Raw genomic sequence first — 15009 nt, 5'->3', positions numbered from 1 at the left:
GCCCAGCCCCAGCTCTGCCCTGACTTGCTGTGTGATCTTGCGTGAGTCATTTCCCTCTCTGAGCCTCATACAAGGGAGGTAGACAGGACGACTCTAAGAACCTTTCACTTCTTATTTTGGTAACTGAGGCCTGGAGATAGAAGTCCTTTGCTGTGCCCAAAGCCTGGTGCATGCAGGGTCCAGTTCAGAATCAGGCCTGGGAATGGATGCCCACCAGGATCACGTGCCCAATTCGTGAAGCCCCCAAGGACTTGATTATAAGGAGTTACCGTAATAGTGTGAGGAGGCTAGATTCAGCAGGTTAAAATGGCTCTTTATGTGCTAATATGAAATGCTTGCAAAGACATGTTAAGGGAAAAAGCAAAGTAAAGGACATTGTGGGGTAACATGCATCCCTGGAGAAAAGGAGAGGAAGGATGTCCGTAGAAGCAACTGGAAACACGGGCTGCTTCTGTGGAGGGGGCCTGGATGGCAGGAACGGGAGAGTGGGAGACTTTTCACGGTGCCCCTCGAACCCAGATTGGGACTTCAACCCACGGTCTTTTAATTAGAATCACTCTCCTGCTTTCTGGACTTCCTGAGGCTCAGGTTCTTTGTGTCTCAGTGCAGGAGGAATTCAGCGAGTCAAAGTGATAGACAAGAAGTAAGTTTATTAATATAGGGCGCTTGTGAGAGAGGCGAGGGGGCAGGCAAGGCGGCTCTGCCCGTGGATTAAGCGGGCTACATTTTTATAATCAAAGGAAAGAGGGGGAGGGGGAGAAGACTGCCTTCTTCCTCATTCTTCCAGTAGACGTCAGGCTTACATCACTCGCTCCTCTTTTGTATGGGGCAGGAGAATGTTTGACCGTATAAGGTCAAACTATGACTGTCATAGCGCTTATTCAGATCAGCAGAAGGGTGGTAACATATACTAAAATATGTTGAATCATCTCAGGTTTCCATTTAATGAGGGTCTCCTACTTTGGAATGTCACCTTTCCCTTAAATTCCCCTTCTTGGTCCTAAGGATCCTTATCTTGCTGAACTCTGAGGAACCAGGTACTCTGAACCAGAGGAATGCAGGCCTCATTTTTTTCTTTCACTTAATGACCTGGGGCCTCGTGCTTTTATTTATGGCTTTATAGTTAAGCAAGCCTGGTTCTTTTTTTTTTTTTTTTTTTTTTTTGCGGTACGCGGGCCTCTCACTGCTGTGGCCTCTCCCGTTGCGGAGCACAGGCTCCGGAGGCGCAGGCTCAGCGGCCATGGCTCACGGGCCTAGCTGCTCCGCGGCATGTGGGATCCTCCCGGACCGAGGCACGAACCCGTGTCCCCTGCATCGGCAGGCGGACTCTCAACCACTGCGCCACCAGGGAAGCCCCAAGCCTGGTTCTTTCCACGACATTCCCATAGCTTTCTTGAGTGATCATTAACTTACAGTGGTCTCCCAAAGTTCTCTAGGTTTCCCTCTCTATCTATGATCCCCTAGTGGGACTTCTACAACTACCTGTGTAACTAGCCTACTCATTCCCCATCACTTACATCTCACTCATTTTTCAGGAGAGGTTTCAGGCCCAGAGAGGGACAGGGAATTGTCCAGGTCACACAGAGAGTCGGCAGCAAAGCCCGGACCACACCATGGGCCCCTGACTCCCAGCCCAGGGCTCTCTACACAGTCCCACTGCTTCCCATCGGGCTGGGAGCTCAGGCCGGCATCAGGGAAGGCTTCCAGAGGCAGGGATTACCAGGCACTGAGACCCTGGGCAGTCCTTTGGCAGGTGGCACAGATAGGTGGCACTAAATGCTGTCCCAGGAAGGGATCTGCCTACTTTATAACCTCAGGTGACTCTGCCCTGGTTGGACTCTGCTCACAGCAGCCTGCCAGGGCAATCAGGGGAGGGGAGGGCCACCTGATAAAGGCTATCTCATGGACCCTCCTAAGGGAACCAGATAGGAATCCGGCCTGTTTACAGGTAAGCAAATGAAGGTTTAGGGAAATGAAGTGGCTTGCCCCAGGCTCCTAGGCAGGGATGACCCAGCTGTGGCAGGGCCTGTGCTGTTTCCAGGACACCATTCTGCCTGTGCTTGGAGGTCCACAGCCCTCCCACCAAAACACACACACGTTCCTGACAAGGAGCCTGGAACCGGCCGTGAGCTCTCTTTCTTCCTGGTTACTACGAACAGCCCCTAAAAAGCAGCAGGCACCCCTGAAGGCATTATCAGCCATTTCTACTTGAGTGTAAATTAGTTATCAGACCCTGAGACTGGAGCCCAATGCAGGGCCCTGCACCAAATGACACATGGCAGGTGAAGAGGGAGAGGTCCCTGGGCAGGGCTGTGCCCTGGGAGTGGCTGGGTGGAACTTCCCTGGAAACACCTGTGCCCTGGGCGTTGTGTCCAGGTGGCACCATGAAGGGAAGTGTCTAGGGGGGCGAGGTGCAGGGCGATGTGGAAAGAGCACTGACTTTTCTCGGGTTCCAACCTGAGCTCAACCACCTCTTACCTGCGTGGCCTTAGGTGAGCCAGTCACCTCCCTGAGCCTCACAACCTCACCTGTGCCACGGCGATACTATTACCGTATCTACCTTGCAGGTGGGGGTCCTCGAGAAGATGCTCCATCCCAGGGTTCTCAAATTGACTGAACATTGGAAGCCCCTGGAGGGCTCCTTAGAACCTAGGGTCCCCACCCCAGAGTTTCTGCTTTAGTTAGTCTGGGGAGGGGCCTAACTAACTAACTAAGTGCCCTAACAAGTTCCCAGGTGGTCCTGATGCTGCTTGTGCTGGGACCACTCCTCTACAAAAGATCTCTATGAGAACAGACTTGTGGTTGTCAAGGGGAGGGGGAGGTGGGGTGGGGTGGGGGAGGGATGGAGTGGGAGGTTGGGATTAGCAGATGCAAACTGTGATACAGAGAATGGATAAAGAACAAGGTCCTACTGTACAGCACAGAGAACTGTGTTCACTATCCTGTGATAAACCATAATGGAAAAGAGTATGAAAAAGAATATAGGTATGAATATCTACGTATATAAAACAGTCACTTTGCTGTACAGCAGAAATTAACACAACATTGTAAATCACTGTACTTCAATAAAATACATTTAAAAAAAATATCTCTATGAAACTAGGAGATCAGGGAGGGGGGCAGGTGCAGAGCAGAGCCTATAAAAGACACTAAATACAAACTTGACATTTTGCAGGGAGTTCACGTCCCTGTCACCACAGTTGGACAGAGGGTACCCAGGAGGCAAAGAAGAGGTGGCTATGGGGCCGAGGTCCAAGGGTCAGGGCTCTGAGCTCTCTCCAATAACCCCTCCTTTAATCCCCCCATCTGCTCTGTAACACTGCAGTGAGCAGGTCTTTTGCACCTACTTCATACATGAAGAAACAGGCTGGGAGAGGTCATGGGACATGTCCAAGGTCATGCAGGCAGCAAGGTGAAAATTGAATCGGAAGCCAGACCTCTGACTCTGACCCCTGGACGTTTTCTAACCACCACACCGCCTCTCCTAAGGGTCATCCAGAGGATGTAAAAATATATTAAGAGCGGTGCAAATCCGTGCGGGTGGTTCTTCTCCCCCTGGCTGGCCCGGAAGCCCCAGCTCTGCAGAGACCGCTCTTTGCCCCCAGGCTCTGGTTCGTGCCACCCCGCCCCCCAGTTCCTTGTCCTTATGGGTCCTTCTGTCTTCCTGGAAAGGGACTGTAGCCATTGATGCTCCCCCCGCCCCCAGGCCCTGATGCAGTGCCAACACCCAGGAGGTGCTCAGTGAACTTGGGGTTCTCCTCCCCTCCTCCCCCGGCCCCAGCCCAGCTCCCTGCTCTCCGCCCTCCTGGGAAAGGCTGTCCTCAGAGCCCCTCAAAAGTGAGATCCTCCCTCCTGAGCCCCGGGAGCCTGCACAGGCTGCCTGAGTGGAGCGGGTGGGAGGCATGCTGCATCCCCCCAGGCCAGCTGACAGGGTCAGAGGGGAAACTGCACTTCCTGCTGGGCCCCTGGGGAGCCTTGTCTCTCAGAGAGGCCGGCTGGGTCTCTGCACAGGAGCTCCTGGGGAGAGGGGGCAGGGATGGGGGAGGAAGGAGGGAGGAAGAGGAGAAGGGGAGAGAGAGGAAGGCAGGCATGGAGAAGAGGAAGGACAGGGCAAAGGGGAAGGGAGGCAGAGGGGGCTGGGAGAGAAAGAGGAAAAGAGGCAGAGGCGAGAACCAGAGACAGAGGGTGACAGAAGGTTGGAGCGCATGAGATGCAGAGAGGAAGAGGCGGGAGAAAAGTGTCAGAGAAACAGGAGAGGGAAGGCACGTTAGAGACGAAGTAGAAAGAGGTGCGAGCAAAGGACACAGAGGCTTAGACAGAGACCAGCCGCCAGGCAGAAACCTCCAGAGACCAGGCAGACGAGGCCCCGAGGAGACACTTGAATTTCCCACACCTCGCAGATTTTCTTTTGGGTTTTCTTTGTGTCTGTGCTGTGAGGCTTCAGGCCTGGGGCCAGCACCACATCGAATTGACCAATAAACATCACCGTCATGGCCACTGATGGCCTGATGGGTAACGGCCCAGCCGTAGAATTTGGAGGAAGCTGGCTGGACCCGGGGGGCAAGTGGTCAGCTCCTCACAAGCCATGGGGAAGAGTCCCTCTGGGACCCTGACTTGTAACAGACTCTTGGGAAAGCCCCTGCCCACCCTCCCCCAAGCACATCCAGAAATTCTTTTTTTTTCTTTTCTATTATAGTTTATTACAAGATATTGAATATAGTTCCCTGTGCTATACAGTAAGACCTTGTTGTTTATGTCTTTTATGTATAGTAGTGTGTATCTGCTAATCCCAAACTCCTAATTTATCCCTCCACACCCCTCCTCCTTTGGTAACCATAAATTTGTTTTCTGTGTCTGTGAGTCTCTTTCTGGTTTGTAGATAAGTTCATTTGTATCTCTCTCTCTCTTTTTTTTTTTAGATTCCACACATAAGTGATATCCTATGGTATTTCTCTTTCTCTGTCTGGCTTACTTCACTTAGTATGATAATCTCTAGGTCCATCCATGAAATAATGTAAATGGCATTATTTCATTCTTTTTCATGGCTGAGTAATACTCCATTGCATATATAAATACCACATCTTTATCCATTCATCTGTCGATGGACATATAGGTTGCTTCCATGTCTTGGCTGTTGTAAATAGTGCTGCAATGAACACTGGGGTGCGTGTATCTTTTCAAATTAGAGTTTTCTCCAGATATATGCCCAGGAGGGGTATTGCAGGATCATATGGTAGCTCTATTTTTATTTTTTTAAGGAACCTCCATATTGTTCTCCATAGTGGCTGTACCAATTTACATTTCTACCAACTGTGTAGGAGGGTTCTTTTACCTGCACGCCCCCTCCAGCATTTATTATTTGTAGATTTTTTGATGATAGACATTCTGACTGATGTGAGGTGATACCTCATTGTAGTTTTTTTTTTTTTTTTTTGCGGTACGCGGGCCTCTCACTGTTGTGGCCTCTCCCGTTGTGGGGCACAGGCTCCGGACGCGCAGGCTCAGCAGCCATGGCTCACGGGCCCAGCCGCTCCGCGGCATGTGGGATCCTCCCGGACCGGGGCACGAACCCGCGTCCCCTGCATCGGCAGGCAGACTCTCAACCACTGCGCCACCAGGGAAGCCCCTCATTGTAGTTTTGATTTGATTTCTCTGATAATTAGTGATGTTGAGCATCTTTTCATGTGCCTGTTGGCCATCTGTATTTCTTCTCTGGAGAAATGTCTAGATCCTCTGCCCATTTTTTGATTGTGTTCTTTGTTTTTTTTTTTATATTGAGTTGTATTAGCTGCTTGTACATTTTGGAAATTAATCCCCTGTTGGTCCCATCGTTTGCAAATATTTTCTCCCATTCTGTAGGTTGTCTTTTTCTTTTATTTATGGTTTCCTTTGCTGTGCAAAATCTTTTAAGTTTAATTATGTCCCATTTGTTTATTTTTCGCTTTTATTTCCTTAACTCTAGGAGACAGAACCAAAAAATATTGCTGCAATTTATGTCTGAGTTGTTCTGCCTATGTTTTCATCTAGAACTTTTCTAGTATCGGTCTTACATTTAAGACTGGATCTTAGAGGAAATGCTTTCAGCTTTTTACCATTGAGTATGATGTTAGCTGTGGGTTTGTCATATATGGCCTTTATTATGTTGAGGTAGCTTCCCTCTATGCCCACTTTCTGAAGAGTTTTTATCATAAATGGATGTTGAATTTTATCAAAAGCTTCTCCTGCATCTATTGAGATGATCATATGGTTTTTATTCTTCAATTTGTTGATGTGGTATAGCACACTGATTGATTTGAAGATATTGAAAAATCCTTGCATGCCTGGGATAAATGTCACTTGATCATGGTGCATGATCCTTCTAATGTATCATTGGATTTGGTTTGCTAGTCTTTTGTTTAGGATTTTTGCATCTATGTTCATCAGTGATATTGACCTGTAATTTTCTTTTTTGGTGCTATCTTTGTCTGGTTTTGGTATCAGGATGATGGTAGCCTCATAAAGTGAGTTTGGAAGTGTTCCTTCCTCTGCAATTTTTTGGAATAGTTTCAGAAGGATAGGTGTTATGGTGCCTCTAAACGTTTGGTAGAATTTACCTGTGAAGCCATCTGGTCCTGGACTTTTGTTTGTTGGGAATTTTAAAATTAGTGATTCAATTTCAGTTCTTGTAATTGATCTGTTCATATTTTCTATTTCTTCCCAGTTCAGTCTTGGGAGATTATACCTTTCTAAGAATTTGTCCATTTCTTCTTGGTTGTCCATTTTATTGGCATAGAGTTGCTTGTAGTAGTCTCTTATGGTCCTTTGTATTTCTGTGGTGTTGGTTGTAACTTCTCCTTTTTGATTTCTGACTTTATTAATTTGATTTTGATTTAATTTGATTGATTTCCCTTTTTTTCTTGATGAGTCTGGCTAAAATAAAGGTTTATTATAAATAAATTATAAATATTATAAATATTATACATAAAGGTTTATCAATTTTGTTTATCTTTTCCAAGAACCAGCTTCACTGAACTTTTCTGTTGTTTTTTTAGTATCTATTTCATTTATTTCTGCTCTGATCTTTATGATTTCTTTCCTTTTACTAACTTTTGAGTTTTGTTTGTTCTTCTCTCTGTAGCTGCTTTAGGTGTAAGGTTATTTATTTGAGACTTCTCTTGTTTCCTGAGGTAAATTTGTATATAAACTTCCCTCTGAGGACTTTTTGCTGTGACATTTTAAGTGGCATGCCAGGAGTAAAAAGAAAACCTTCCAACTCACAAATGTCAATTATATCTAGACAATTGCTGGGGGTGGGGAGGTGGGAAGGGGAGACAGGGGCAATATCCCCCTGAGAGTCTGCAAGCTATATTCTCACACCTTCTTGTTGCCTATGATGTGATGTGTCCTTAGGTTTTGGATCATCGTGTTTTCACTTTCATTTGTCTCTAGGTATTTTTTGATTTCCTCTTTGATTTCCTCAATGATCCATTGGTTGTTTTATAGCATATTGTTTAGCTTCCAGATGTTTGTGTTTTTGCAGTTTATTTCTTGTAGTTGATTTCTAATATCACAGCATTGTGATTGGAAAAGATACTTGATATGATTTCAGTTTTCTTAAATTTACCAAGGCTTGCTTTGTGACCCAGCATGTGATCTATCCTGGAGAAAGTTGCATGAACACCTGAAAAGAATGTGTATTCTGCTGCTTTCAGATGGAATGCTCTATAAATATCAGTTAAGTCCGTCTGGTCTAATGTGTCGTTTAAGGCCTGTGTTTCCTTATTAATTTTCTGTCAATGGATGATCTGTCCATTGGTGTAACTGGGGTGTCAAAGTCCCCCACTATTACTGTGTTACCGTCAATGTCTCCTTTTATGTCTGATAACATTTGCCTTACGTATTGAGGTGCTCCTTCTTGGGTGCGTATAAATTTACCATTGTTATATCTTCTTCTTGCATTGATCCCTTGATCATATGTAGTGTCCTTCTTTGTCTCTTGTAACAGTCTTTATTTTATTTTATTTTTTTTATTATTATTATTTTTTCTGTACACGGGCCTCTCACTGCTGTGGCCTCTCCCGTTGCAGAGTACAGGCTCCAGACGCACAGGCCCAGCGGCCATGGCTCACGGGCCCAGCCGCTCCGCAGCATGTGGGATCCTCCCGGACCGGGGCACGAACCTGCATCCCCTGCATCGGCAGGCGGACTCTCAACCACTGTGCCACCAGGGAAGCCTTAACAGTCTTTATTTTAAAGTCTATTTTGGGACTTCCCTGGTGGTCCAGTGGTTAAGTATCTGCCTTCCAATGCAGGGGACGTGGGTTCGATCCCTGGTTGAGAAACTAAGATCCCACATGCTGCTGTGCAACTAAGCCCACATGCCACAACTAGAGAGAAGCCTGTGTGCCACAACAAAGAGCTCATGCACCACAACGAGAGATCCCACATGCTGCAATGAAGATCCCGTGTGCCACAACTAAAACCCGACACAGCCAATAAATAAATAAATAAAATTAAAAAAAATAAAATAAAGTCTATTTTGTCTGATATAAGTATTGCTACTCCAGCTTTCTTTTGATTTCCATTTTCATGGAATACCTTTTTCCATCCCCTCACTTTCAGTCTGTATGTCTCTAGATCTGAAGTGGGTCTCTTGTAGACAGCATATATATGGGTCTTGTTTTTGTATCCATTCAGCCAGTCTGTGTCTATTGGTTGGAGCAATTAATCTGTTTACATTTAAGGTAATTATCAATATGTATGTTCTTATTGCCATTTTGTTAATTGTTTTGGATTTGTTTTTATTGGTCTTTCTTTTCCTCTTTCCTCTTTCGTTCTCTTATGATTTGATAACTATCTTTAGTGTTGTGTTTGGATTCCTTTTTTGTGTGTATATCTATTATAGATTTTTGGTTTGTTGTTACCCCGAGGTTTTGGTATAGCATAAAATCATTTTAAGTTGCTGATCTCTTAATTTCAAATGCATTTTAAATATCCTGCATTTGTACTCTCCTCCTATCACGATTACTGGCTTTGATATCATATTTGTATGTGAATGATTTCCTACCTTTAATATATGTTTGCCTTTACTGGTGAGATTTTCCATTCATAATTTTCTTGTTTCTAGTTGTGGCCTTTTCTCTTCCGTTAGAAAAGTTCCTTTAGCATTTGTTGTAAAGATGGATTGTTGGTGCTGAATTCTTTTAGCTTTTTCTTGTCTGTAAAGCTTTTTATTTCTCCATCAAATCCAAACGAGAGTCTTGCTAGGTGCTAGGAAGAGTATTCTTGGTTGTAGGTTTTTCCCTTTCATCACTTTAAATATATTGTGCCACTCCCATCTGGCCTGCAGAATTTCTGCTGAAAAATCAGCTGATAGTCTTATGAGGATTCCCTTGTATATTATTTGTTGCTTTTCCCTTGTTGCTTTTAATATTTTCTCTTTGTCTTTCATTTTTGTCAATTTGATTACTACATGTCTCAGCGTGTTCCTCCTTGGCTTAATCCTGTATGGGACTCTATGCACTTCCTGAACTTGGGTGACTCTTTTCTTTCCCATGTTAGGGAAGTTTTCAGCTATTATCTCGTCAAATATTTTCTGAGGCCCTTTCTCCCTCTTCTCCTTCTGGGACCCCTCTAATGCAAATGTTGGTGCATCTGACATTGTCCCAGAGGTCTCTTAAACTGTCCTCATTTCTTTTCATTCTTTTTTCTTTATTTTGTTCCACAGCAGTGATTTCTACCACTCTGTCTTCCAGATTACCGATTCATTCTTTTGCCTCCTTTATTCTGCTATTGATTCCTTCTAGTATATTTTTCATTTCAGTTATTGTATTCTTCAACTCTGTTTGGTTTTTCTTTATCTTCCCTAAAAATTTCTTGTAACTTCTCACTCTGTTCGTTCATTCTTTTCCCAAGTTCTTGGATCATCTTCACAATCATCACTCTGAACTCTTTCTCGGGTAGGTTGCCTATCTCCATGTCACTTAGTTCTTCTTCTGGGATTTTATCTTGTTCCTTCATGTGGAACATATTTCTTTGCTGTCTCATTTTGTTTAAATTTCTGTTTGTATTTTTATGTATGTAGTGGGTGAGTTACGTTTCTTGACCTTGGAGAAGTGGCCCTCTATAGGGGATGCCCTCTGTGTCCCAGCAGTATACTCCCCTCTCATCACCCAAGGGCCAAGAACCAGCTGGTCCTAGGGTAGGTTCCGAGTATGTATGTGCACTCAGTTCCACAGGCTGCAGGATTGTAGTTTCTTGCTTCTGGTGTCTGCCCCCGGGTGGGTGAGGATGGTCTAGATCCTTGTGCAGGCTTCCTGGTGGGAGGGGTTGGTACCTGCCCACTGGTGAGTGGAGCTGGGTCTTGGCCCTCTGGTGAGCAGGGCTGTATCAAGGGGTGTGTCTAGAGATGGCTGTGGGCTCAGGAATTCCTTAGGTAGCCCGTCTAAAGACAAGGTGGCTCTGTATTCATGCTCTATTTGCTGTTTGGCTTAAGGCGTCCCAGCACTGGGGTGAGGCCAGGTCTCGGGGCCAAGGACCCAAGATGTCTGCCTCCAGCCAGAGTTCAAGTAGGTGAACACTCCCTGCTATGTCCGCCACCAGATTTTATGACCCCAGAGAGAACCACAGCTGCCCCCGCCTCCCCAGGAGACCCTCCAAGACCAGCAGGTAGGTCTGGCCCAGGCTCCTATGGAGTCACTGTCTTTGCCTTGAGTCCCAGTGCATTCCAGACCTTGTGGGCACCCTCCAAGAGTGGAGGCTGTTTCCCTCAGTCCTGTGGAGCTCCTGCATCAAGCCCCACTGGCCTTCAAAGCCAAACTATCTAGGGGCTCCTCCTCCCGATGACAGGTCCCTACGCTGGGGAGCCTGGCATGCGGCTCAGAGCTCTCGCTCCTGTGGGAGAACCTCTGCAATATAATTATTCTCCAGTTTGTGAGTCACGCACCCGGGTGAGATGGGGTTTGATTATATCTCAAGTGCAACCCTTCTACTGTCTCATTGTGGTTTCTCCTTTATGTCTTTGGATGTATAATATCTTTTTTTGGTAGATTCCAGTCTTTTTTATTGATAGTTGTTCAGTAGTTAGTTGTGATATTTGGTGTGCTCACGAGGGGAAGTGAGCTCAAGGTCGTTCTATTTCACCACCTTGTCTCCCTTCCATCGGTTCATCGATTTTTAATTATCCATATGCCCGCCCTTTCATTTCCATTAGTAATCAAGATTTAACTGATAAACTAATTTTTAAAAACTGACTCTTCCGGGCTTCCCTGGTGGCGCAGCGGTTGAGAGTCCGCCTGCCGATGCGGGGGACGCGGGTTCGTGCCCCGGTCGGGAAGATCCCACATGCCGCGGAGTGGCTGGGCCCGTGAGCCATGGCCGCTGAACCTGCGCGTCCGGAGCCTGTGCTCCACAACGGGAGAGGCCACAACAGTGAGAGGCCCACGTACCGCAAAAAAAACAAAAAAAACCCCAAAAAACCCCTGACTCTTCCAATACCAAAAGTCACAGTGGTGTCACTGGCAAAGCCCACTGGGGTCCCCAGGGAAAATAAGATGGAATCTAGGTGATAAGTTCTACCCTCTTCTTTTGTGATTAGTCTAGTTTCACTTGCCCATAGATGGCCCTGTGCAGTGACCCGGCACCGACCACATTGGATTAACGTTCTCAGCACAGAACCACTGTGCCAGACACTTGCCGGCCATGTGCAGAAGCCAGCTTTTGTGTTCATAACCATAGTCTGGGTTGAAGATTTGGAATTGTTTGGAAAAATAAGCAACTGGTCAGAATTAGGGATGAGGAGGTCTCTAATGCTACCAGTCAAAGACCAGTGGGAAAGTTGACAACACAGTGGACGCAAGTGAAGAGGTGAGCACACGCTGGGACCAGGGTGAACAGCCCACCTCAGGGGCCAGCAGTGTGGAGGGAGGACCAAGAGTAATGAGAGGCTGGGAGGACGAGGGGCATTAGCAAGCTTTAGCCTCCACAGAGAGCACGTGAACAGCTGGACACGGAGCAAAGACCCCCTCCCTTCCACAGGGGACTTTGGAATCAGTAGCCCCTGGGCTCTCATGCTCATGCATGGTGGGTGGTCAGGCAACCCTGGTGACTGCACCCCCTTGGTGGGCAGAGGTTGGCACCTGGTCCAGTACTTCCCCGGCACAAGGTGAACAGTCAAGCCAGAGGACCTTAAGCAGGGGGAGAACTGATATATTTGTTGGGTCCTGTAGTGGGTTAAATGGATGCTCCCCCCAAAAAAACATGTATGTCCGTGACCTAATCTGTAACCTGTGAATGTGACCTTATGTGGGAAAGGGTGTTTGAAAATCAAAGAAGTTAAACATCTTGAGATCAACAATGATTACCTAAGTGGGCACTAAATCCAACAACTAGCATCCTTATAAGAGACACACAGAGAGACAACAGAGTAGGGGGAGAAGGCCACGAAAAGACGGAGGCAGAGGTTGGAGTGATGCAGCCACAAGCCAAGGAAGGCTGAAGACACCCAAGCTGGGAGAGGCGAGGAAGAACCCCCACCCAGAGCCTCTAAGGGAGTGTGGCCCTCCTGACAGGAAGCAGCACCCCAGGCTCCAGCGCTGGCGCCCACCCGCCTCTCCCATCACCTCCTGCAGCTCCTTCCCAGGGCCCAAAACTGCACCTGCTCGGAGGCTGGACGGGTCGGCTGCTGGAGGCCTGGTGGGTGCCCTGTCTAGGAGCCTGCAGCTCTCCTTAGCAATCAGGCCAGCCTCACAGTGGCCCCGAGGGCCCGCATGCAGACCTGCTGCCTGAGTCCACACCTTGAATCAAGTGGGCACCAAACCCCTTCTCTAAGGAGAGCCTTTTCCTGCCTGCAACTGCAGGGACATCTGTCTCCCCTGCCCTCGCACTCCCAGCACCTGGCAAGGGGCCTGGACTATGCTCAGCCTTTGTTCAAAGAATGAAGAAGGCAGGAACAAAGGCTCTGACGGTCCTGTGAAGAAGCCCTGCCCCAGTACCCACAGGCCTCGGCACCGACTCCCTCGTTCCCCTTCTGTGGCACCTGGGATGAATCTCCATAGGGTAGGCTTTGCATTGTCTGACGACTAAGAAAGCTTCTGGAAGTTAGCGCCTGGGCCTTGTATCTCTATCCCCCAGGCCAGCTCAGTGTCAATCACATAGTAGGTACTCAGTAACTGAAAGGAATCAAGATTTATGAGACACTCTTAGCATCCTTGGATCTGGCCAGCCTGCCTTTCTGCATGACTGTCACTCCCTACTGGAGCCTGTGCCCCAGTCGTGCTGCATTCCTGGAAGCTTCCAGAAATTGCACAAAGTAGGTGCCTACTGCAGAAGCAAAGCACAGTCCCTTCCAGGTGGCCCAAGTACAGTCCCTTCTAGGCCACCTGCTCCGGCGCAGAGACACCCCCAGACACATGGCTCATAGCACAAGGTACTCTTTATTGTGATGCTTAGTGGAAAACATCTGTAAACCAGCTCACTGTAGTGGTGACGGCTGCAACCATGCTAAGGCACTTTCATTATATAAAAAAAGGGCAGGGGTGGGAGTTCTGTTCACTCCTTTGTGACAGCAACTGGGACCTGAATTCAGAGCTTTTTAGGCATATGTAGCTTTTATATATCTTCATGATTTCTTGAGTTTGTTTCCTTAAAAAAAAAAATGCCTTCTTTGCCATAAGTAAGTCTAGATGCAGCATATACAAAACAGTTAGGAATACAGGGAAATTCAGCCACCAGTGTAGACCAGTGTAGGACAAGCTACTCTCTTCTAGACGTGGTTCCAAAGGAAAGGCAGTGATAAAGACTTGGAATTTTATCATTTATTACAGTTAGAGGGAGAAAAGACAACTTTTTTTTTCTTTTAAAAGTATCTGTGCAGATGGCAGAGTCTTGAATTATACTGAGTCAACGGTGCAGGTCAACTACCCTCGGGCCCCAGTCCTGGAGTAGGTTCGAGATCACCTGGCCCTTTCCACTGCTCTGGCTGTCAGGCTCGGGACAAGTCCCTTAACCATTAAATATATTTGGTCCCCAAGAGTGTTGGGAGAGGCCACTGCTGGCCTCTCCAGCTTGGCCCCTGGGCCCTGTCTTCTCAGCCCAGAAGCCCTGCTGCAGCAGGGGCGGGCTGCCCTCGGCAAAGGAGGGAAAGGGGTCATCATTGCACTTGAGACATTTCAGAATCAGGAAGGTGACAGTGGTGCCGCCCGACAGGGGTGGGGAGGAACGCCCCTCCCTCCCCGCGCCAGCTTCCCGTGCCCTGCACAGAAGTGGACCCCCTGGGCCTGCTCATGCCAGACCACCCAGAGCCCACGGGAGTGGGGGGCCACTGGGGCAGAGGGTGTGAGGTCACCGCGTGTGATTGCCAACAGCAAAGAAGGGAGAGGGTGGCGGAGGCGGGGGAAGGTGACAACTCTTCTGGGGCGTCGGGCTAGCAAAACTCCTTAGTCTGAAGAAAAATAGATTCGTAAAAAACTCTCTTGCCCATCCCCGGAGGCCTGCCCTCCTCACCTCACCATCTTGTGCTTTTCGGCAAGGAAAGGGGGTGGGGGGATACTGCTGGTCTCTCTGTTCCCGGGCCAGGGCCCAGGACCCTGACTCTTTGGTATTAGATTCCGGGGGGCGGGGTGGGGGGAAGGTGGGAGGGGAGCAGGCTGCAGCAGAGGAAGCCGGAAGCCCTTCAAGGAGGCCTGGGGGGATGGGCGGGGAGGTGAGGCCTGAGGTCCCCTGGCCTGTGGGGATGAGGTGGGGTCACGGTCACAGCAGTCCCAGGAGGGAGGAGGGGTGCTGCAGGGGCTGGGAAGGGGAAGCGGAGTCGGTGCTGTCGTCCGTCTCGGGCAGCAGGAGGAGAAGAGGCTGTTACTCGGCAGCTTTGGCCTCAGCCGCGTCGGCTTTGCCGTCCACCTCCTCATCTGAGCAGTCGCCAGCACCTTTCCGGGCCATTCGGCGGGGCACGACAAACGGCAGGTCTCCACGCCTGGGGGCAGAGGCAGCGGTCAGTGGGGCTGGCCAGGTGGCCGCAGTACAGCTCATGTGTTT

General features: G+C 48.2%; 1 protein-coding gene across 1 annotated transcript in view; it reads right to left on the bottom strand.

Moving 5' to 3' along the window:
* Positions 1 to 13393: 13393 nt before the first annotated feature.
* The window catches only part of MYH9 (myosin heavy chain 9), a 93812-nt gene continuing 92196 nt past the window's right edge, over positions 13394 to 15009 (bottom strand). The window contains exon 41 of the mRNA XM_081250343.1: positions 13394 to 14947. Within this exon, the coding sequence (XP_081106469.1) occupies positions 14830 to 14947 (118 nt within the window). The 3' untranslated portion in view covers positions 13394 to 14829. The remainder of the gene's footprint in view (positions 14948 to 15009) is intronic.

Source organism: Mesoplodon bidens (genome assembly GCF_964165515.1).
Source record: "Mesoplodon bidens genome assembly, chromosome: 11".
Taxonomy (NCBI): Eukaryota; Metazoa; Chordata; class Mammalia; order Artiodactyla; family Ziphiidae; genus Mesoplodon; species Mesoplodon bidens.
Note: the sequence above shows the minus strand (reverse complement) of the source record. Positions and strands in the feature narration are given on the sequence as shown.